This window comes from Gavia stellata, chromosome 7 (assembly GCF_030936135.1).
Source record: "Gavia stellata isolate bGavSte3 chromosome 7, bGavSte3.hap2, whole genome shotgun sequence".
Classification (NCBI taxonomy): domain Eukaryota; kingdom Metazoa; phylum Chordata; class Aves; order Gaviiformes; family Gaviidae; genus Gavia; species Gavia stellata.
Genome location: NC_082600.1, coordinates 12,491,504 through 12,513,805, shown reverse-complemented (window position 1 = coordinate 12,513,805; position 22,302 = coordinate 12,491,504). Strand labels below are relative to the sequence as shown.

The 22,302-nt window shown below is 39.0% G+C and overlaps 1 protein-coding gene across 11 annotated transcripts in view; it reads left to right on the top strand.

Moving 5' to 3' along the window:
• MARK3 (microtubule affinity regulating kinase 3) overlaps window positions 1-18,334 on the top strand; it is a 64,060-nt gene extending 45,726 nt beyond the window's left edge. For 2 of the 11 annotated variants that reach the window (XM_059819850.1, XM_059819846.1), the window contains 4 exons: window positions 214-317; window positions 5,931-6,188; window positions 13,509-13,553; window positions 15,798-18,334. In XM_059819850.1, the coding sequence (XP_059675833.1) occupies window positions 214-317; window positions 5,931-6,188; window positions 13,509-13,553; window positions 15,798-16,143 (753 nt within the window). In that variant the 3' untranslated portion in view covers window positions 16,144-18,334. Of the gene's footprint in view, window positions 1-213; window positions 318-5,041; window positions 5,207-5,930; window positions 6,189-8,589; window positions 8,617-13,508; window positions 13,554-15,797 lie in introns of all 11 variants that reach the window. The other 9 variants (XM_059819852.1, XM_059819845.1, XM_059819848.1 and 6 more) reach the window with 7 other exon arrangements.
• Window positions 18,335-22,302: the final 3,968 nt, after the last annotated feature.

Below are 22,302 nucleotides of genomic sequence, written 5' to 3'. Positions count from 1 at the left end.
AAGCCATCAACATGAAATACAAGAACAGCTTGTTAGAATTATTTTTTCTGATTGCATCATTCATTAAAAATACTGAAAGGTGTTTGTATATTAACTTATTTAATTACTGTAAGTTTTATAACTGTGTAGAACTAGTATTAAGTAAAACAGCCTTCAGTTATATGTAGAAGAGCCTTTTGTGGGGAATAACAAGCCTATGTTTTTTAATTGTAGAATAATACTGCCCCCGGAGCAATGACACGGCGCAACACATATGTTTGTAGTGAAAGAACCACTGCTGATAGGCATTCAGTGATACAAAATGGCAAGGAGAACAGGTATATGAAATGTCTTCCTATGGTGTATGTCCCTTGTTTTCACATTTCAAAAAAATTGTAAAGCCTCATCTAAAAATCGGTAATATTCTAGTGTAACTTTTAATGAAAGGTGAGTACAGATCTTTGGTTATGGAGCACCTGTAAGTATGCTGGGTTTTTTTTTCATACAGTCTTTATATTTAGAATGTAAAAGGAAGATCCTAATTTCTGGTTAAATACCTGTCATATTTGTACAGCCTTCATCTTAAATCAGTTGTTAACTCCTGTGGCCAAACGACATATGCTTGCAGAAGAGGCTTGTTTAATGTCCAACTACAAAGTCCATCTCTCTTGGGCAGTTCTCATTTTACACTTCACTCTAAACTGTACTTTGTTGGGATTATTTGGAATACTGTTTTTTCTACAAAGTCTCGGGGAGAAAGTCAATTTTTTCTGAGCAAAGATGAAATAGTGATAGGCCATTGTCTTGGACTAATAATATTCCTTACTGATATTCTTGTAGTGTAATTGCTTCCCAGTATTTACAGGACTCATCTTGAGAAGGGAAGCACTGATATCTCCATATTCTGAGTGAAAACAGTCAGGGAAATCACAGGTTTCCTCTTACCTTACTGAATGAAAGCCTGACTGGGCCATGCAGTGGAACTGGAGTTAACCAGTTCACGTGTTAGCACCATAGCCACATCTAATGCCATCCTTACCTGTGTACCAAAGACTGAGGAGAGCTGTGGAAAATATATATAATAGTGAATATAGACATTAGGTATAGAGTAACACTTGTGAAGAATACAACCAAATTTCCTGGCTGGCTGTGGTGTTTTAAGTTCCAAGCAACTGCTCTTCACAGAATTTTACTGGTCTCAAAAGCTGGTAACAATTAAGTAGTTGACCATTGCCAGGAGAGTGCCCAGATAGCTAGCACTTAATAAAAATGCTTAAGCTTGGAGGAATGTGTACCTCTCTCCTACTCTTCCCAATTTTCTCCACCCCTTCCTAATCTTATGATATATTGTAAAGGGTGGGAAGAAAATACTTTTCTTCTAGCTTGTGTTGAAGCTGGTGAAAGATCTGCCATTGTTTGCACAGAATTTTTCCCCTTCCTTTTGGCAGTTTATAAGGAAAAGTGGCAAAGTTGTGATGTTGATTGGAAAGCCTGTCTGACCCCTGGAGCCTAGGGATAAAGAACATGATTTTGACCCTGTCTCTTCCTCCTAGCTTTCTGCAAACTGAAAGTGATTAAGGAAAAACTCAAGTGTAAGTTTGAAGAGTGCCAAAAGTCTAGCTGGCCAGCTGGGCCTGCAGTCAACTGTCTTGTGAAGTACAGCACAGCTATTTGGTACTGTCTCTTAGCGTGTCTGTCTCAGCCTTCATTGGTTAGTCCTTGTTAACGTTACCAAGTTTGTTGAGACTAAAGCTCACCATCCTTTCTTTGATTTGATATGTTAATAGCTTTCTTCTTTCCAAACTCTCTTTGTAAAATGTATCTTTCTGTCCAAAATAGTTTTGATCAGATTTGATTACCTGATTTCTTGGTTTAATAACACTTTTGTTCATCTTTAAACTAATACCTTTGCAATATCTTGTCTACAATTTCTTTTTTACATTTTTAAAAGTTATTAGAAATTATTTAGTAGGAATGCTTGAGATTCAGATGTCCCCTTAATTTAGGAGTAACTTCATACTCCCGAAGAGCTGTCTTTTGAAGTTGTTACTAATTTTTTCCCCAGCTTCGAGTTTCTCAGCAAACTGCTGTCTTTCTGGTTTATTTCATACTCCTAAGGAGCTGTCTTCTGAAGTTGTTACTTTTTTTTTTTTCCCCAGCTTTGAGTTTCTCAGCAAACTGCTGTCTTTCTGTTTTGTCACATATGGGCATTCAGCTCAAAGTTAACACTGAGTAGTACTTGGCGACTATATTAATTCTACGTTATATCCATAATTGGTTTTCCTTATGTAATTTACCTTTTATTGTCAATATAGTATCCAAACATCATTTGCTTATCCTGCAAATTTTAGCCCTGTTGGGGTTATTTGAAATGTCTGAGCATTTATATTTTTGCTTTATAGCTTTTATTGCGTATTTCTATTACTACTTTCATTACTCTTTATAGAGGGTTAAAACAAGAAAAGATTTGGCACAGAATTCAGAATTTACATCTGAATTTATTTTGTTGCTGTAACTGGGCAAAGGCTTGACTGATCACATGAAATGCAGGGACCTTTAACGCAGGCTAAATAAACACGGCTATTGATGGAACTGGCTCTTCAGAATGAATTCTGCCTGCCTTCAGGTGTTTCTGTAGTATCTCTAACATTCTTGTACTCTCAACTTGGTAGAAAGTAACTTTAGAGACTTGCAATGGTTTTTCTTCTGTGAAGCAAGATCTGAAGTAGAACCTGAACTTTGTATAAATCCAAGGTTTTGTTAAAAAAGCTTTCTGTGCTTTTGAAATGTCTATTGGTGGCAAATGTTAAAGGCAGGAGTAATTACTATAAATTATTTGTTACAGATTGGATTTTAGATTTTCCATAGTCAGTCAGATCTTGACTGTGACCCAGTGAAAACTTGGGAGACTTGCCTTAAAAGGCAAGATGCGCACATTTAAAGTCTCTATTCTTTCTGTAGAGAAAGTGTTAAAATGTGCCTGTTCTGTTTTTATCTTGCACATTGAACTCTGAGAAGGCACTGTTTCTGAAGGTATGGAAACTTTGAAGAATCGATGGTTGGCTAGTCAACTTGACATTGGCGAAAGTAATCTTGAAGGCCCCATGCCAGACTGGTAGAAGCAAAGGGTTTTTAAGTCTTACATCCCTACTTTAACACATTGTGTGGCTGATACAGGCATTCTGCTGGAAGATGACTCTGTTGGCTTTCCTCCAAAGCCTGAGCATTAATTAGCACACTTGGGGCCTCATGAAACACTCTTCATAATGATAGACGATTGCTTTAAATCATTTGTAACACAAATGATTTACAACAGCCTCAGATTTTTAATAAGCCTTGGCACTAATTGGTGAATGTTAGCTCGCTGTTTCTGTGCTCCCAGGCTAGTAATCCAAGGAAGCTGATTTCCAGCCAAGCTTCAGAGAAAGAACTATAAATGCTTTAATATGTGCTCTAGTACCTTACTGATACCTTTAGCTATCACATCTTTGGAGGCAGGTGACTAAATAAAACTTGGGGCTAATGTGTTGTAAAACTAGATTCTTTCTCCTTTATCTTTTGCAACCAATTGAAAGGAAAGGAGCTAGAAGTGCTTGAAAGGCTAGTGACCAATTATTTGGGGATTACTTGACTTTGGGGTATTGCTTTTGAGATGAATGTTAATTTCCTTACAAATTCTTAATACCGTGGGGTAATGTAAAAGCTGGGCAGTGTTGCAGGCTTCATTGTAGCCGTGGCTGTAGTTGGCATCCTGCTGGCTTCAGCAGTGTGAAGAGATGCATGCATGACTCAGATGAAGTTTTCTAGATTCTGAAAAGTTAAAACAAAAAGTAGACTTTGCTAACCATTTTAGCCAGCAGTTCTCATGTTTGAGCTGTGAGGTGTTTCCTACTAGTGCTTTGAGAGCTAAGCCCGAGAAGTGGGTCAGCTGATACTTGTAGCTGGACTTGCATTCTGCTCTCCAAAGTCTGACATACCAGAATGAGATAACAGGACTTGAATTTCAGTGTGCGTAACCATGAAGTAACTTGGAAGTGAACATGCAGTGTCATGAAACTGTCACTGACAATTACTGATTTCTTAACCTCGAACAGCATTTCTGAATTACAATTGACTTACTTTTAAAGCAAACTTAAGATAAATGATACATGGCGTGGTAGCCTGAAAGGCCCAGTACATCTTGTGGCCTCTCCGTTTTCTCCCATCCCTATCATTACTAGATAATGTGAAGGCTGCAAAGAGTATTTTAGCCCAAAAAGAGAGAAAGATTTCATGCTCCTATTTTAACATATTATACAGCTGGCAGCTTACTGGCCATTCTGCTAAGACAGCACTGTAGACCTTCCTTCAAAGCCTGAATGGTAATTTGGAGAATTTAAGGTTTGTGGCCAAGCAATATGAGGTGCTCTACAACAGTCATACCTCTTCCTTCAGAGAACACCAAGTGTTATTCGTTGCCTCCTGCATGTACAGGTTGATTAATAGTAGCCTTTTTGTTTGGGCCTCTCTGGACTTGTTGAAGTTCATTATATTGTTGTTTTCGATTGTGTCTGTGAATTCCCCCAGTTATCAGATGTAGATCAAGATTTGACAGCTTGCCCAACTTAAATTGATTTCTTTTAACGCAGATACATTCTGAAAACAAAGTATTTCACTGAGTAATGGAGCTATCATCACTCTTTTGGAAAGTGCAGCTGGTGTTTTTTTAATGGATTTTTTAATGTTAAGACCAATATGAGTTACATCAGTGCTTTATACTGGTGCTTTTGCACAGAACACTGAGTTATTCAGGTTCTGCACATTAAGGAGGGTATCACCGCAAACTAATGCTAATGGTAAGAGAATGATCGCTTCATAGATCTCAAGTGCTATAAAAAGCATCCTTGCTAAGGGGAGTGTAGGGTAGTTACTGCTGTTTACATAGAAGAGGGCTGTTCGAGTTTGTGTTCTTTGATAAATCAGTTAATAGAAGGAAAAGTTTGCTTTTTTTCTGTGCAGTAGTTTGTTGTTGGACCATCATGCTCTTCTTTCTGCCTCTGCCTGAACCCAAACCCCCTCACAGCCTGACAGAAATGTGCGCTTACGCAGCTAGCCCTGCTTCAGTTTGTACTACATCCTTCTCCAGTGTTCGGCTGCGACATCAGAAGTCGATGTCCATGTCAGCCTCTGTGCACACGAAGATGATGTTGCCTCCAATAGACAATGGCGCAGATAACTTCAGGCCTATGTAAGAACCTGAAATCATTGTGAAACTAACTTATACCCACTGCTTCTTAACTTTGTGCTGTGGAATTTTAGTCCTAGATTGTTCTAGTATATATTGCCCACAAGATGTGTGTTTCCTCATTTTTTTAGTCTTGTTTACATTTGTCTTGTGGTGTGTCAGGCTGTCTGTGACATAATCCTGCAATAATGAACCTTAGTTTTTTTTCCTAGTATTAGGAGTATTGGACATTCCCTATTGTCAAAGTTTGTGGGAGACTTTAACTGTGTATCCTGAAGAACTTCACTACTTGGAGTGGTTCGCTTGTACAGAATTTTGTGTAGGACACTTTCAAATTAGCAAGATTTTCAAAGATGTACATATAGAATGTGGAGGGAAAGACTAAAGTTACATACTGCTTCTCTTTCCTGGAGGAAACTTTTGCTCATCTATTCTTTTATCAGTCTTCTCAGTGAAACATTGTATGCCTAGTTTATCTGGTCTTTTCCAGGATACTCCTGTTGCATTTTTCTGCCTATGTAGGTTTCTGTTTCGGCAGCCTTTTAATCCTAACTTCTTACAAGTTTTGATTCCGTACAGTGCTGTAATAATGTTGATATTTCCAACCCTGGCCTATATAAAAGTGTCTGCTTATGCTTTACTGTAGAACATAGTGTTTTGTGTTTCCTGCAGAACCATAGTGCTTCTGTAAAGAAGTTCTAGCATTGTTTTTTGTTTTCTGCTCTAGCACTGTTCCCGATCAAAGAACTCCTGTTGCTTCAACTCACAGCATTAGCAGTGCAACCACACCTGATCGTATTCGTTTCCCCAGAGGAACGGCTAGTCGGAGCACTTTCCACGGCCAGCTCAGAGAGCGACGTACTGCTACCTACAACGGACCGCCAGCCTCCCCCAGTCTGTCCCATGAAGCAACACCGCTCTCACAGACTCGAACCAGGGGTTCCACTAATCTATTTAGTAAACTAACTTCAAAACTAACAAGAAGGTAAGCCTCTTAAAATGGTAATGCAGCATTTCCTTTTTATTGGGTAGTAGACATACCTAGTGTTCATTGCTTAGGTTGTTTTGTCCACATTCTCGGATTAATGGCTTAACTATTTCTGCAACTTAAAATGCACTGGTTTATGATTTTTTTAGTAGTTCTTTTTGGTTACAGAAGCCATTTGGTTTTAGCAGTTGAATCAAATGGGATAAAAAGTGAGACAGCTTGGTTTGTCCTGTTTCTTCTGTGCTCTTCATCCTCATGTCTGAGGTACAAATGCTGCAGAGCTGAAACATTTCAGCTCAGTTCAAAAGCTGCTCACTCTGACTGCATGGTCTATCAGTAGACGGCATAAACTAGGATCCAAGTCTTGATATTTAATGTAGCATTAGCAGCTCAGGTTGTGTTTCCCAATCACTTAGGCTATTAATATTTCAAGAATAATCTTGCTGGCAACACAAAAATAGAAATATCACAGATGAAAGGGTAGGGGCAGGAGACAAAAGCTTCTTTTGGCAGTAGTGCTAGCATAGGTCATATTAAAATAATGGCAGCACTATGGTTTCAGTCTAGGCAGGAGTCTGATCAAACCTTGAAAAACTTGCTCCTTTTTTGACCTTTAGTTCATGTGCAGATTCTGGTTTTGGTGTGAAGGTGTGTTGGTCTAGCCAAAGCCTAGCTTAAGCAGGTATTGTTCCTGCACTAACAGCTTTTATTCTAATTGGACTTCTAGTTTCAAATCCATGTATGATTTTAAATCAGTTTTACAAATCCCAAAATTGAAAACCACCTCTTTTCCTTCTATATTTAAAACCTGTTAGTTCACATACCGCATACTTCAGACCACTCTGATAGCCATAGCTTGTGTTTGCAGAAGTGAGGGTTTGTTTACCTTTGCCTTAAGATAATCTCCATGCTTTTGTACTCTCCTCATCATGTGACATTTTTGGAATATATCATTCTGATCTTGGCCTGCTTGCTTTTGTTTTAGGCTTATATCACATCAGCACCAAGCCATTTCCTTCCTGTCTGTTCTGTGACTATACATGCCTCCCTCTCAGCATCCTCTTCGCAGTCTCCTATTCCTACAAAATAATGCTAAGCCGAACTCCAGTTTTTCACAACTGGCTGATTTCAATTTAGAGAGTGAATTTCTTTAAAAATGTAGAAGTTATTTCTGTGAAAAACGAAAACATGACAGCCTAGCCTTTGGTAAATGTTTTACCCTGCTCAGCTCTCTGCCAGCTAACACTTCCCTGGGTTTTTTTTTTTTTCCTTCTTTTTCTGTTGAGAGAGAGAGAGATATACAAAAGATCAATTTGAATTATTTTTTTTTTAAGAATTAAGTCATCTGCTTTTCGTCAAGTGAAGTCTTAATCAAAGACATCCTTTTGGCATATCTTTCTTTCTGTACTTCTGTTTGTAATATCCTTAATTTTCCATCTGACATTCCAAACATGGACGCTCAAACTGTGAACATGCAAGCTTTTCACTTGTGCTGCTGGAACATACTATTTAGCATTATGTGTCACTCGGTTGTTTAGGCAGCATTCAAACTTCTATCATTACCTCCAAGTTTCAACTTTTGCAGTGCAGTGTGGTTTTCTTGAAGAAGTTTTTCCCCACTACTTTTGACAATAGTTTAAATTCCATCTGGACTTGATTAAATAACATGCAGTTGTAACATAATAGCACTGTTGCAGATGGTTAAGTTTGCACTTGGAGGACTTCTTACAGTTGGGGCTCTGTTTTACTAGGTGTTGTACAAACTAGTAAGGAGATGGATAGTCCCATCAAAGGACATGGTTATGTCTCTTCTCTTTAAATAAAATTAAAAAAAGCCTTAAAACCTGTTAATTCATTCTAGCATTCTCTATGGGGGATCAGATCCTTTTGATTATTAACCTAATTATGTTCTGGTGTAGCAATTGTTACAGCTTCTGCCACTAAATTAACTAAATATTTAGGGCAGTTTTTGGCACGATGTGGCTGACCTAATGTTATGAAGGAAGGAAGAAACCTAACTCTGAAGATGCTCAAGATGTAATTATAGCAGAGTTACTGATTTTTGTTTTCGATTTGAAAAACGTGAAGAAAATACAAACATATTTTTATGTGACTTTGCAGATTATGAGTTTTAAAGCGTTTTGACACCAGTACGTGTTTTAATTCATAGTAACTACTGGTGGCATATTTTCCAGAAAAATTAAGTTTGAAAGTAGCAATGCTAAGAGTTTGACTCTTCAGACCCTAAATCATCTGCCTAATCTCAGAATGTATTGAAGTGTAATTTCATTGTGCGTTTTAAATGAGGTCTTTTTGCATGTTTCACTCTAAATGGCTTTTTCAATTTATTTTGTACAAAACTTTTTGTTAATTATTATTTTGGCTTAATTTCTTTTAGAAACATGTCATTCAGGTTTATCAAAAGGTAGGATTTATTTATATTTAAAAAAAAGTGGCTCCTGCAATTAACAACAGATTCGGCTTTCCTAGCCTTGGTTTTCTGAAAACTAAACTTTCTGCTGAGAACTAAATACTTTCTTTCTTGAGAGGAAAGCATAGAATAAATCCATTAACTCATGATGATACTTAAGAATCTGCGGCACACATATAACAAAGATGCTAAGCATGCCTTGTGAATTCTTCTTTTCTTTGATAGAGTTGGTAGTACCAAAGTAATTCTGTTCTCTGTACTAATACACTTAGCATGCTTATGTTTGAAGAATGAGGTGTTTGATAACAATGATGAAAGTTTAAACAAAACATAAGGTTACAAGCAAATAAAGGTAAGTGATCCTAAATTTACATTCTCTCTTTGTTTTATGATATTTTATTTAAAAAAATCAGTTTGAAGTGTTGTCTGCAGTTGATACAACAGAAAGGAAACCGAACAGTTTTGTATGGAAGACTGAATGAAGATATAATGGCTGTGTATTTTAAAATGGGATGCACTTGAAGTGAATTGCAGCTGAAGTGTAAATAGAGCACTTCACTTATAAACAAAAAGTATAACATCTATGCAAATTTATTAACAAAAGGGAAAAGCTCAAAAGTCTGATTTGCATTTCAAGCCCAAAGGATTGAATTTAGTTTTACAATTTGGGAATGAATCAAGCTGCTATATATCTTGTTAGTCTGTTATGACTCATGAAAGCTGATAATGCAATTTTTGATCCATAGGTAAATTTTCCAGTAGAATTTCGTAATACTCTGTTTAGTTGTATCGTACCTTGGAGCTTCTTAAAGGGTGGTACTTTCAATTTCCAACTACTGATGAAAAATAGGGAGACGGGGCCAAAAAACAGACACCTGTTTTAACTTTCAAAATGCAAGGCTATGCATGTGACTGTAATTTGAAGTTTGTCAGACCATTTCAAGGAAATAGTTGGATTAGGGAGACCTGAGATCCATAAATTGCTGATTAAATTTTCAGATTCACAGAATCACTATGGTTGGAAAAGACCTGTAAGATCATCAAGTCCAACCATCAACTAACACCACCATGCCCATTAAACCATGTCCCACAATGCCTCGTCCACACGTTCCTTGAACACCTCATTTGGGTTTATTACGTACAGTCTGAGTCTAAAGGTACTCTCCTGATTAAATTCCACACCACAGTAGTAATAATTAGGGATCTTCCAAACACAACTGTGTTTAGAACTGGTGTTGGTTGGGTTGTCTGGTATTGTCACAGCTGACTTGAGAAAAGGAACATGCACCAACAGTTAGTTAAGGAAAGAAACCATCCAACACAGTATACAGATGAAACTGAGCAGTGGTAATAGTTTTAACCCAATGTGCATCGTGAGCTGTGGGGTGCATACAACTTTGTAAGAGGGAGCTTTCGTCTTCCTGTAGTCACATTCCTTGGAAAACAAAGGATTGTGATTTGTGCAGCCTCCACAACTGGATGCATGTAAGTTTGTTACTCTGCTGCTCTGAAGAAAGATGAAAAATGCCAATATGAGTACAGTTTTAAACTAGAAGGATACTGTTCAAATTTGAGACTTTAAAAAGTAATTTTTAAAAATTTTCATTTGACTTGAGACCAGGAATCTTAGACTATTGTGGAAATAGCTGCTGCAGCTTCTATGAATACGTCTTTTGAATAAGAGATTTGCAAAGTCTTACACCACCTACACAGGACCAGACTGTGCTTTTTAAGTTCTGTTTTAAGTATGTGTCATGTCCTTCCATACCTGATCTGTATGTAGGTACAAAATTAAATTGAAAATGTTGAGGGTTTTGGCAATTTCTTCTCGCTTATATGCTATGAATCTTACGTACACTTACTGTCTTTGATACTGAAAGAACTACTGTAACCCAATAGCATGTGTATTATACTACTGCAACATCATTCTGAGGAGCTGAAGTGGATAATCAGTCATTCCTTTTTAAACTACTGAGTTCTAATATTGTACTTGGTACACAGAGGTATAAAATTTATCTCTTGTACCATGCACTGTGCTTGCCAATCTGCATATTGTGGAAGCCTGACTTTTTTCCTGACAGTAAAAATCACTGTCTATGTTCTGAATTTTATTGCAGCCTCTTTTCTCCATTTCCATAAATTGGTCTTATTTTAGCATCTTGCACTTTTTGCTGTTTTTCTGTATCTTTTTAGACAGTTTTCTTTGTGCTTATTTGGATTTTTAACACAGAGTATACAAAGATGTAAAGAATAGAAAACACAGCATAACTCAGGACAGATGTATGGAAACATTCTTATTTTTGAAAGCCTTTCACAAACCATATAGCAAAAACCATAAAGGAGATAGTGTATAGGCGTTGCATGACAAATGAGAATATAACTTTCCTATGTGTTTGTTCCATTCTCAAGACCAAGGAGCATCTTGGTCCGTAAAATTAATTTATGTAAAAATACAAGCGAAAGCGGAAAATTTAGAACATAAACTAGCAATTGCGGTTCCTGCAGAAGTGAAGATTGTATTAGCAGTGAGGAGGCCTCAGGGCTACATCTGACTTGCAGACCCACCGAAACAATAGTGGCAGTACAGTAAGTGACTGTTCGCAAAGCACTAGTGCTGGGCTGTAGAACTGAACCATAACCATGTCCTTCATGAAGGAAGGAGCATCTAGAGAGACTGGCACAGCTCTTCAGAGCTTGGCATGATGGCTCCTATTTGAGGGTGCGTGTCACCGAATGCAGTTCCTTGTGCTAAATGAATGGCACACTGATGCATGGAAAAACTGAACAAAGCAAGGATTTTCTGAGAGGCTGCCATGAAAGAGTATTTATTATTTCGAAGTGGCAGGTATTTTGTAAATAATGACCTTTCTTAGAGCACAGTGGTTTAGAAACTGAACAGTTTGGCTTAATTTCAGCTTAAAAAGGGTTTAAGAACATGATTCGGGATTTTTCTTCCCAGACTTTTCTGGACAGATTCCAGTAACAGCAAGACTATTCATTGTTGGGGAGACTGGTTATGCTCCCATTTTCTACAAACTTTGGCAAGTTTCAAAGGAAAAAACCAAAACCCCACAAAAACCAAAAATCCATAAATACTTGCAGCTTTTAACAAAGCTGTCGTCTTCCACTTCATAGGAACAAAGTAGGCTCTTTAAAGTTCAAGTACTCTCAATTTTTCCGTTGAGACTGAAAAATTTCAGTCTTCAAACTTGTTGCTTGCTTTGCCTAGTAAAATGAGCCTTTGCCAGATCATCTGAAAGGTGTGGATTTGTTCAGTTGGTACACATGATGGTTTCTTCATTCCCACCTACCCCCTTCTCGGTCCTGCAGAGTTGTCGTAAAGGAGTTCATGGACTGTATTTGTAGACCTTAAAAATCTTTTTCCACCTTCTCCTGTATCCACTACAGGGAAGTAGCACAAGGTCTAATGAAAATAACTACCATTAAAAACCCACTTTGAAGCACTAGAATTAGTTGAGGACTTGTCAGTTGTTTTCTTCTCATTATCTTCCTTATCCTTTTTGCTTGTGACAGCTGTTCATTAGTCAATGGCAAATGTTTCCTAGTAGAGACCCTGTCATACTGTGCGCTGTGCAGTACCTCAGAGAGCAGGGTTCTGATCAGATGCTGTTGTGACAAGCAGCTCATAGCTGAGTGACTTACCGCTTTCTTCATTGGATTTCTATTGCAATAGCAGCGTGAATTTTGAATGAGGAGCAGGCTCCATAGCCCATACAGCGAGTGCTGCCATCATGTTTCTTGGGGTACTAGTACAGCATCTGTTCCCTTGTGACAGGGACCGCACAGAGTCATCTTACAAGCCTGTACCCTCACTGCAATCCTCAAAACGAAGGAAAGGAGGAAATTAAGCCTTGTTAACACCCCATGCACCCTCATATAGATACTGCTGTGCATCAAAAAATAAGCTTACTGTCTTACATTCCTATCCTTAGACACCTGTGAACAAAACTGCTTTAATAATTTACATTATTCAGTGAAGCAATGTACTTGGTTAGAGTAGTCTTGATAAGAGCCTTATAAAGGTAGCTTCCCTGCGAGCAGAATTAACACTGAGGTGTCGAACCAGATGGTACTGCAATAATGAGAAGGTGGAGGAAGGTGATTTTCCCCTTAATTCCGCTTGATAGCGGGCTTTTAAAAACAGTAGTGATCAGCAATGTAGGTTTAAGCAATGCAGGAACACAGAAAGCTTAAGCTTACTCTTGGATGTGGAAGATGCGTCAGTGTGGGAATTAATAGGATGGAGTTACCACGGCTTGAGAAATCTTGGATTTACCTGTAAACTTTTATTAAAATGTATATGCATCTTGTTCTTTTGTGTTAAGGTATTTGGTATTGTTTAAACACCTAATACCTCAGATCTGATGTGCATGCAAAGACACAAGGTGACCAGACTTGTCTGTAAATAGGGTATTTTTTCAAACATATATTGTATTCGTAGATAAAACTTTTAAATATCATTAGCCTAAAAATAATGAGGAGTTTTTTCTCTTTTAGGAGGTACTTACTAAATCATACAATAACTTCAATATGCTTTGTAACTTTAGTTTCAAATTTTCTGCTTTTAGAAGTTCAACTTTATTCAGTGAGTTCTACAGTATTAATATATATAAACATACGTTGTAAAAATTAGTTATGGTATTTTTAAAAACTGTAGTTTATAAACTTCCATTTGGTTTGACAATATGTTGTGTTCTGAATTTTGTCTAACCTATGAAGTCTTTACATCTTTGTTGCTTTGTATTTTAACACACCTTTGGTATGATTGCAGTATCTTGTAGCAGCTACTCAGATATTGTATATTGTAGTGTAAGATTTGTCTTCTCTTTCCCACTTCCTTTTGCTTCTGCATTCTTTTCAATGAGGCTCCCGACTGAATATGAGAGGAACGGGAGATTTGAGGGCTCAAGGTGAGGGTAAAATTTTTGTTTGAAATGTTACTTAGGTGAGTTTGAACCTTTCTCCCCTTGATTACGTGGCATAGTGGCTTCAGGCAGCAGCTTTTGTTTTGTGTAAGGCTTTGAAACTAAACAAAGAAGCATTTCTGTCTGCAAAACAGCTATTAAAGCACTGACTGACTTGGTTCTAAACTTTCATCTTTCCTGTTGCCTTTTCCCTTGTGTGGTTTTTTTTTTTTGCATTTTAGTCATTATAATTTGCTGTTGTCTTGTAGATGTGTAGGTAAGTGGTCTCTAGTGAGGCTGCAAACTTGTGGGATAACCGCTGAAGGGTGATAAGATATTTCTCATCTCCAAAATCAGACAGTTAAAAAATATTTTTCATGTTATAATCTTCTTCCAAAAGTCTGCATATCAAAAAATACTAGAAATTATCAAAATTGTGCTGGTTCTGCCAACCGTTTTCAAGTAGAAAAAGCTTTCAAAAATAAAATGAGCATTGAATAAAAGTTGGTGTTCCCCCTGCCCCCTTACAGCCTTATTAAATTAAAACCTTAAAGTTAAAACAAAGTACTCTTTAATTTGCTCTCTGAATTTTATAGCATCTGGCAAATCACATAGCTGGATTTGACAGTATAATCCTATGACTCTCGCAGTTACTGGAAGCCTTTCTAATAGAAGGTAAAATGATGAAATAGGTTATCTTTGAGAAATGTATTTATTTAGTTTTTACCTTGTTATCACTTTTTATTCAACTTTTTCATAATTGCCTGCTTAATGGTGGTAGAAGAAAAGCATTGTGTAACCAGAAGTTCATTGCCAACTATTTTAAAGAGCAGCTTGACTTAATATTGTAAATTGAACTTTGAAGCTCAACATGAGACCTAGACTGCATGGTTCGGGTCAGTTAGGTTAGGTGTTTTCAGAAAATACTTAAGCATGGCAGTCAATATATTTAAGTCTCTTGTCCTGAGGACAAGTAAATTTGAAGAGGCGACGGACAACATGCAAATATTCATAAGGCAAATCTGTCATATTTTTTTCCCCGGAGGTCCAGATGTAGTTCCTTATTCTTTAGCTGCGGGACCGCTTATTTTAATTGAAGTAGAAGAATCATTGCAAACTAGAAACTTCTGGAACGTTTCTTTTCTTCATCCTGTATAACTTTATTTATCCTTACCAAAGGACAAGTTTTTTTATTTAAAAAAAAAAGTTGTACACTTGGGAAACGCAGCCTTAATATTTTGTTCTTTATCTCTTAAAACTGTGACAGTAATACAGTAATAGCAACCCTCTTATTCGCTGTCTTTACTAACAACATTGAGGAGGTTTCTAATAGTGATTTCCAATTCTCCTTCCTGCATTTCAGCCTCAAAGGTACTTAGCTGCATAGCTTGTAGCAGCAAAAGATTTCATCACTTTACCTCTGTCAGTCATTGGTATTTAACAGATTACTGACCAACTTAGAGACGAAGCATTTCCTCCCTGTTGAAGGTAACCCCAACAGCCTACAGTGTGGTGGGTCTCTAGTGACCATCTCAAACACTTACCAGTGCAGGAAGGCCAGAGTGAAACCGAACCAGCCCAGAACTGGGCGGCGCGTGTTGGCCCTGGGGCAGTAGGTGGGTGATCCCTGGCAGGGTCCCCTGGCTCCGCTCTCCTGCCTCCTGCTTGCATCTACTGAGCGTGCCATGGGCCCTCCCAGTGCTTGGTCTCCAACCTGCTGCACAGGAGGAGGTGCAGAGGAACCCCCAGGATCTTTCTGCATGGGCTCATCCCTGCTGTGTATCAGTGGGTGCCTCCCTCGGTCTGGCACTCCCCCAACCTGGGCTGAGCATCCTTTTGTCACAAGTCGCCACTATTTGAATGTTCCAGAAACTTCTAGCGCAGAGCTGGTGTTTCAGCTGTCCATGTGGCCTGAGAATAGGGGTTTGAGCTAGAACCTGCTTTAAAATTGAGTTGTAGGTTATGCATGTAGTTCTATTTCGGCAAGGTCATTTCCCTCATGCTCCTGACTCCAGTGACTTCCAGTCGTGCCACCCGTCGTACCATACCTTTGTTTCAGCCCCAACAGCTAGTGCTTTACCTTGGCTGTGTGTTTGTACAGGAGCTAGGAAAGCGGGGCATTGCTCGCAGCCAAAGCCTCTAGATGCTGCTCTAATACTGGTAGTGTGTGTTGAGTGTTAGTTTGCTACACTAACATGAAACGTGGAGAAAGTAGCTGGCCCTGCTAACTAATAAATTCCTGTCTTTCAGCCGCAATGTAGCTGTGGATCAGAAGGACGAGAACAAGGAAGCCAAGCCTCGGTCGCTGCGTTTTACCTGGAGCATGAAAACCACCAGCTCCATGGATCCCAATGACATGATGAGGGAAATACGAAAGGTCCTGGATGCCAATAATTGTGACTATGAACAAAGAGAGCGTTTCTTGCTTTTCTGTGTCCATGGAGATGGGCATGCGGAAAACCTTGTACAGTGGGAGATGGAGGTGTGTAAACTGCCAAGACTGTCCCTGAATGGAGTTCGCTTTAAGCGGATATCAGGAACATCCATAGCTTTTAAAAACATTGCTTCCAAAATTGCCAATGAGTTAAAGCTGTAACAAGAAAAATAGTTAAGTTGTAAATTAGTTAGCAATTTCAAGTGTTTTTGAGAATTCCGATGGAAATGTATAGAATAACATTTAGGCAATAACTTCTGCATCCTTCTGAATAGTGATATTAAAAAAAAAAAAAGCTGCTGAGCTGGGAGGGAGAGTTGGACTTTTTTTATAAGTGCACTACAGCATTAAAGTTGCCTACTATGTAAAATATTACCCCTTCTGCTTTATTTCCATTGCTCCTAAGTCTTTTGACGACAAACTGAAACACAGAATATATTCATTTAAATATGCCTCCTGTTTGTGTGGACGTGTGAATGTACAGTATGTGTGTATAATATATAAAGTATTATATGTAAACAATTCATTTACAACATCGAGCTGTACCAGTACCTCTTTTTGGGCTAATTTTGGTGCTAAAAATTGAAATGGCCAAGGAGGAAACACTTGAGTTAATATTTAAAATAACTGAAGTGATAACCAGTAAATGCAGGTTTACAGTTCACTGCTGTGTTAAGAAAAAAAAAAAGTGTGTGAAGGGTTTGGATTTACGGTTGTGAACATTATTAGTCCTGTTTTCTAAGTAGATCTCATGAGATTATTAAAAATTCACTTTTACTGAGTAAGTCTTGCATTATATTTTGCCCACCTATTTATTATTTAAGTCTGAAGCAATTTTTAAAAATGTAGTTGATTTGCGCATTAAAATTTGGGTAAATGCTTCCATTCTTCTGCTTCTGCTAAACTACTAAAATTGTATCTTTGTCCTTTTGGCTTATGAGTATTGATTGCAGCTGAGAACACTTTTCTGTCGTTCCACTGTTCCTCTACAGAATGAGGCAGTCTAAAAGGATGTGCTAAATGCTGACTAGTGACTTTTTCTTTCAGACCAAGTTCTCCACGGTAGACTAGGTCAGATTGATACAAAGCACAAAAGGACTCTCGAGTAACGACTGTATTTTGATGCAAGTCACCACGTCTGAGTTCGTGCCGTTCTGAGGTATTGCTGCACATGTGGCAATACTGTCCTTTGCATTCTGAGCGTGCACAGTATTGAAACCCAGAAGTGGGAATCAAATTGGCTACTGATCTCCTCTGTTGTAACATCCAACTTGCTAAACTACAGCCACAGGCAGTAGCAGTTAAAACTTTTCCTTGCAGCTCTCTTCCAGCGTGCTTCCACTTGGCTCTGGTTGTGTTGCTTTTGATGGCTTTATGCCAGTTGTGTCTCTAGCTTCTGCTGCGGACGGAGTCCACTGTCGCTCTTTTAACGTGCAGTGTGGAAACCCGCCCTTGATGAACTCTCTGATGGCTTTCTGTAGGATGTGAAGCTACTCTGGGACGGTCCCCACTTTTTAACCATCACTGTGGTGAGCCGGATTTGATTTTGTAAATTAGAATGAAGAGGTTTCTTCATGTGTTGTTTCCTACTGATACTCAGTTTATTTCATCAAGGACTTCTGTAGATAATATCCTGCATTATCTACTTGACTTTTTGTATTAATGTTTTATGGTTATATTTCAGTGAAGCACTTAAGCATGTACTTAACATGTGCTTTAAACTGGAGCCTAAATTTGCATTTTAAATTTGCAGTGAGCTGGTAGTTATTCATAATACACAGTTCAGGTTTGACCCGAGGTGAAAATGCAAAATCCTTAATATTTTGCAAGTTAGTTCTTGTGATCTGTAGTCTGTGAAGGCAGCAGACTTCCCCTCTCTTTCCCTAAGCATCGGTATTGATTATGCTAGTTTAAAGGGTAATCAAGTTGTTAAATGTAGTAAATATTCCTGAATTTGCATTTTATTCTCTGTATATTCTGTATCACGCCATGGCTTGAGAACTCCAGGTGCTACCGGAGTTCAGTTGGCTTTCAGTGCTCTGCCCGTGCCTGTGCTGCTCAGTATGGTTTTTTTCCATGAAAACTCCATTTTGTAATAGCAATAAGACATTTCAGGGCAGTCATTGTACTTTCTCAGGTGAATGGTCACCTATCCTTTCACTTCCTACATTTTAAGCACTCCTTCAAATGTATTTTTTTCACCTGGCAGTGCACTTTGTTGTCTGAACTGAAAAAGTGTTCTGATAAATGATGTAAATCTGTATTCAATGGAAGTTCCAAAAGGTTTCATATTAAATGTTTTCTGAAATACTCTCTTCCTACTTCACCTGTTAAGTATGTAACTGTTTCTAGAAAGTGCACCAGTATCATACTTCGGATATTTAAAGTTTGTACTTAAGTATTTTTCTTAAAGTGTTCTCAAAAGTTTCTTTCAGAGTAAATCTGTATTTGAGGTATTAAAAAAAATGAATTATTAGAAACAGATTTTTAACAGCTTCCTTCCCAAATGCCTTGTAAAATTACCAAGTTGCAAGAATTGTTTCTTTAGCATGCCACATGCTTACTGCTCAAACCTCTAGGAGTTGCCTGGAAAGGAAAACTGCTTCCTTCAGATCTCCAAACCAAAGATGAACTTCTTCCTGAACACAGGCCTTTTACTTGTTTATATTCCCTGGGGATCTGTGTAGGTTTATCGGCACTGCTGGTGATACAACTCTCCAGAACTACAGCTGGTTTCTCTTGCCTTAAGAGAAAAGTTTAAAAAAAATCGAAGGTCAGTGAGTGGTGAGGATGTAGCACCAGACCTAGGCATTTTGAGATGGGTATCTAGCAACCAAGAAGTGGTTTTATGTAACGCTATGATGGGTGTCCTGGAACGTGTGGTCCGAATGGTGTGTTAGGGAGTGTTTGTAATGGGCTTGTCACAAAAGGTTTGCATCACTAAAGCCCATGTCATCCAGTTCTGAAGATGTCTCTTGGTTGTTGGATCTGGCAGAGAAAAATGTCATCAGAGGTTGGGGGGGTGGGGGTTGACTGCTTTACGTGAAAATCTTTAGAGATATGTACATAAAAAAGAAAATTTGAATGCTGAGCCAGGAACAAACAAGTTCAGGTAAACTTTTTCTCATGCAAACCTTTCCTGTACTTAGGCTTTCTAAAACAGTTCAGTCTGTTTTACCTCTTTGGAAGGTCTAAGGTCCTCGACCATGTTGAGAAGAAGTAGAGAGAGGTAGGTTAGAGGAGCAGCTAGTCCTGCTGGTCTAAGTGCTTTGCGTACTACTCTTATTCAAGCTACAGCATCTGGTCCAATCTTTGTGGATTCAAAGGTTTTTAGTACGGATTTGGGCAAGGTTCACCTTTTTCTCTTGTACTACAGTGAAATTTCAAGATCAAATGTAGTGAGGTACTCTATCTCAACTTTTTTTAATTGCAGCATTTTTTGTCAAGATAGATTATTGCAAAGAAAACCCAATAATCTGAAATTACTATCCACGTTTATGGTAAAGAAATGAAGTCAGAGGTTCAGGGGTCCTTCTAGACATATGGGAAGATTATAGCAGATCTGGAATTTAAATAGAGATCTCTCCAATTCTATTAAAAGCTCGGATATATATGGGCCTATTGGGATAATGTGTAGAGACTTTTAATTAGCCTTTCCCACAGCTGCTGTGTCATAGAGCGTGTTGTGGATTGCAATTTAATTCGGACTGCAGCCAACCCAGAGAACCATTTTCTCTGTTAAGCCCTGGTCTGGAGCAGCAATATGTACGTGGCCACTTCGAGTTAAAACCCACGTGGTCGTGCTGGTTTCGGTTCCTGAAGGGCTCGGGTACCTCGCTGGGTATGGGCAGAGGCCGCCTGCACGCTAGTGTCATTCTCTGTATTTCAAGGGTGGAGTGGTTGGGTGTTTCTTGCTGTGCAGTTTGTGGTCAGCTATCCAAGACCATGTCTTGTCTTTGTAACCTGAAGAGTTAAATATTTAGAGAATCTCGGTAGTAGATGGTGTTTCTGCCTTTTGGGGGGGTAGGGGTGATACTAATGTAAAATTGTGTTTTCTGTTTCACATTGCAGATGTTTAGGAAATATTAAATACAGGTTTGCAAAGCTGGTCCCACTGTAGATTAATGTTTAATTTTAAACATGTAGATTTGCAATTTCCCGTATTTTCAACTGTTGATACAATTTAATTTCTGTATGTTTTCATAGAAGAGCCCTGGAGCTTTCCTGTAAAGATAGGCTCACGTTATTACAAATCACCGGTGCTGCCAATTTAAACCCCCGATCTGACATTCTGATGAAGTGTGGTTGTCAAAATTCAACCTTTGACGGGAATTTTTCCCACTGGTAGCAGTGAATTGTTTCATTGATTTCACCACTGACCATTACTCCATTTCTTCAGAGAAGAAGCTTCTATCCAGCAGGAAGGGGCGTAAGCTTTGGATAAAAGCTCGACCTACTGCAATTAATAAGAATTTTTTTAAAGTTACGCTTCTTCATACCAAAGGCCCATCAGTGTCCTGTGTTAGAGTGGCAGTAAACGCTGAGAGAAATCCAAGAAACACAAGACAGATACAGTAATTGTTCTCTGTGTGTATGCTCCTTACTTCTGACAACCTTAAGAGCAGAAAGAAGCTAACCTTTAAACTTGCTCAGATAGCTTGATGGTTTTCATGTTCCTGTTTCTGCTGGTCTCTTCTTAATGTAGTACCAGGTACTGCCTTTATTTGAAGGGACTGGATAAAATGAGCAAAACCATGGAGGAGCAGTCTCTTCACCCCATGCTTCTGAAGTTGAAACAGTATGCTCTTTGAAAGACCCTTAACTGGTCTTTTTTAGCTTTCTAAGAGTGTTTTAACCTTTGGTAAGAACAGTGGGCTCTCATTCCAGCAATAACTGAAAACAGAAGCTGTGTCAATACTGAGACTGAATCCTGTATCTGTGCACAGCAGCTGCGTTCAAGGCATTAGTTGCCAGTTGTAGGGAGTTCATCCTCACCTACAAGTGCCATTAACACCTTGTAGTGGTTGTGACTTAACAAGTAAGATAAATACTGCAGGAAAAAAAAATGCTTTTGCTTGGTTTTTTGCTTATGTGTGTTGAGCACTTGGAACTGTGTGTTCTGAGACTTGGATGTAAAACTAATGCAGGGTGGCCATGGTTATGGTTGCTGTGGGAACCCTGGCATTGAATTTCAAGGCATAGAAATGTTGCAGTTCCCAGTCATCCCACTAACACCCTTATGTTATCGTTTAATAATATCCTTATGAAATTCAGGGCGTAAAACCAAAATATTCGTACAGTTCGTGTTTCCTTGTAGTTGCTGATCACGCTGGAATTATTATGTGAATTAAAATCCGGTACTCGAATATCTCACCATGAAAAAAATTCTGTTAAAGCATATGGGGATGCAAAATCAGAAAGTGAAATGGTACTGGTGTTACAATCGCAGAGTTTTCAGTCATTTGCCTTTCTTGAGGTAAAGTCCTGTTTGCTTGGAGGTGCCTCTTACCAAGACCTTAGCTCAGCATGAGCACCGGAGTCAAATACAAACAGCAAAGCCTTTCTAAGCGTAGAATTATTCCCTCCTCCCCCACCGGTTTACCCGGCCAAAAGGCATGAAGTGAAGTGCTTTCAGGCGTTTCCACCTAGATGGAAAAAGCGCCAGCCTGAGAGGAGCTTGGAGACACTTGAAAGCACGCGTTTTGACTGTCCTGCCTCTGCGGTGAGGGCAGGGGCAGGAGCAGGGGCAGGAGCAGGAGCAGGGGCAGGAGCAGGAGCAGGGGCAGGAGCAGGAGCAGGAGCAGGAGCAGGAGCAGGCGGCCCGGGGCGCTGCTGAAAAGCCGGAGGCGGCCCGGCAGGGTCGGTGGGTGGGTATGGGGTGGGTGGGTATGGGGTGGGGTGGATGGTCCCTCCTGCAGGGACAGGCAAAGCTGCAGAGGGACGTTGCAGTGTCTGCAGTGGCCACAGGATGTCTCTCAAATGCAGAAACACGGCTCTGGTTGGTGTTCGTCTGGAGTATTTTTAGAAAAGAGCTCCCAAGGATCACTTGCTCCATGCAGAGCGGTGATTTCACATCGGTTATCAGTGTTACCATCCGCTCAGCAAACTTCGACTTACTGCTAAAAGCATTGGGGAGGGGGGAAATGTACCACAGGTTATTGACCAAAGTTGCGTATTTTTCAGGTTGAAAAATACCCTAATGCTAGGTTTAACTTTCCGTTACGTTTTATTGCTTTTGGAGCTGAGGTGTAGTTAAGTGGCCTTTAGCTTTGCCATGGAAAACCTGTAGGGCTGCAAAACCCTTTTCCGTTGCTTTGTCAA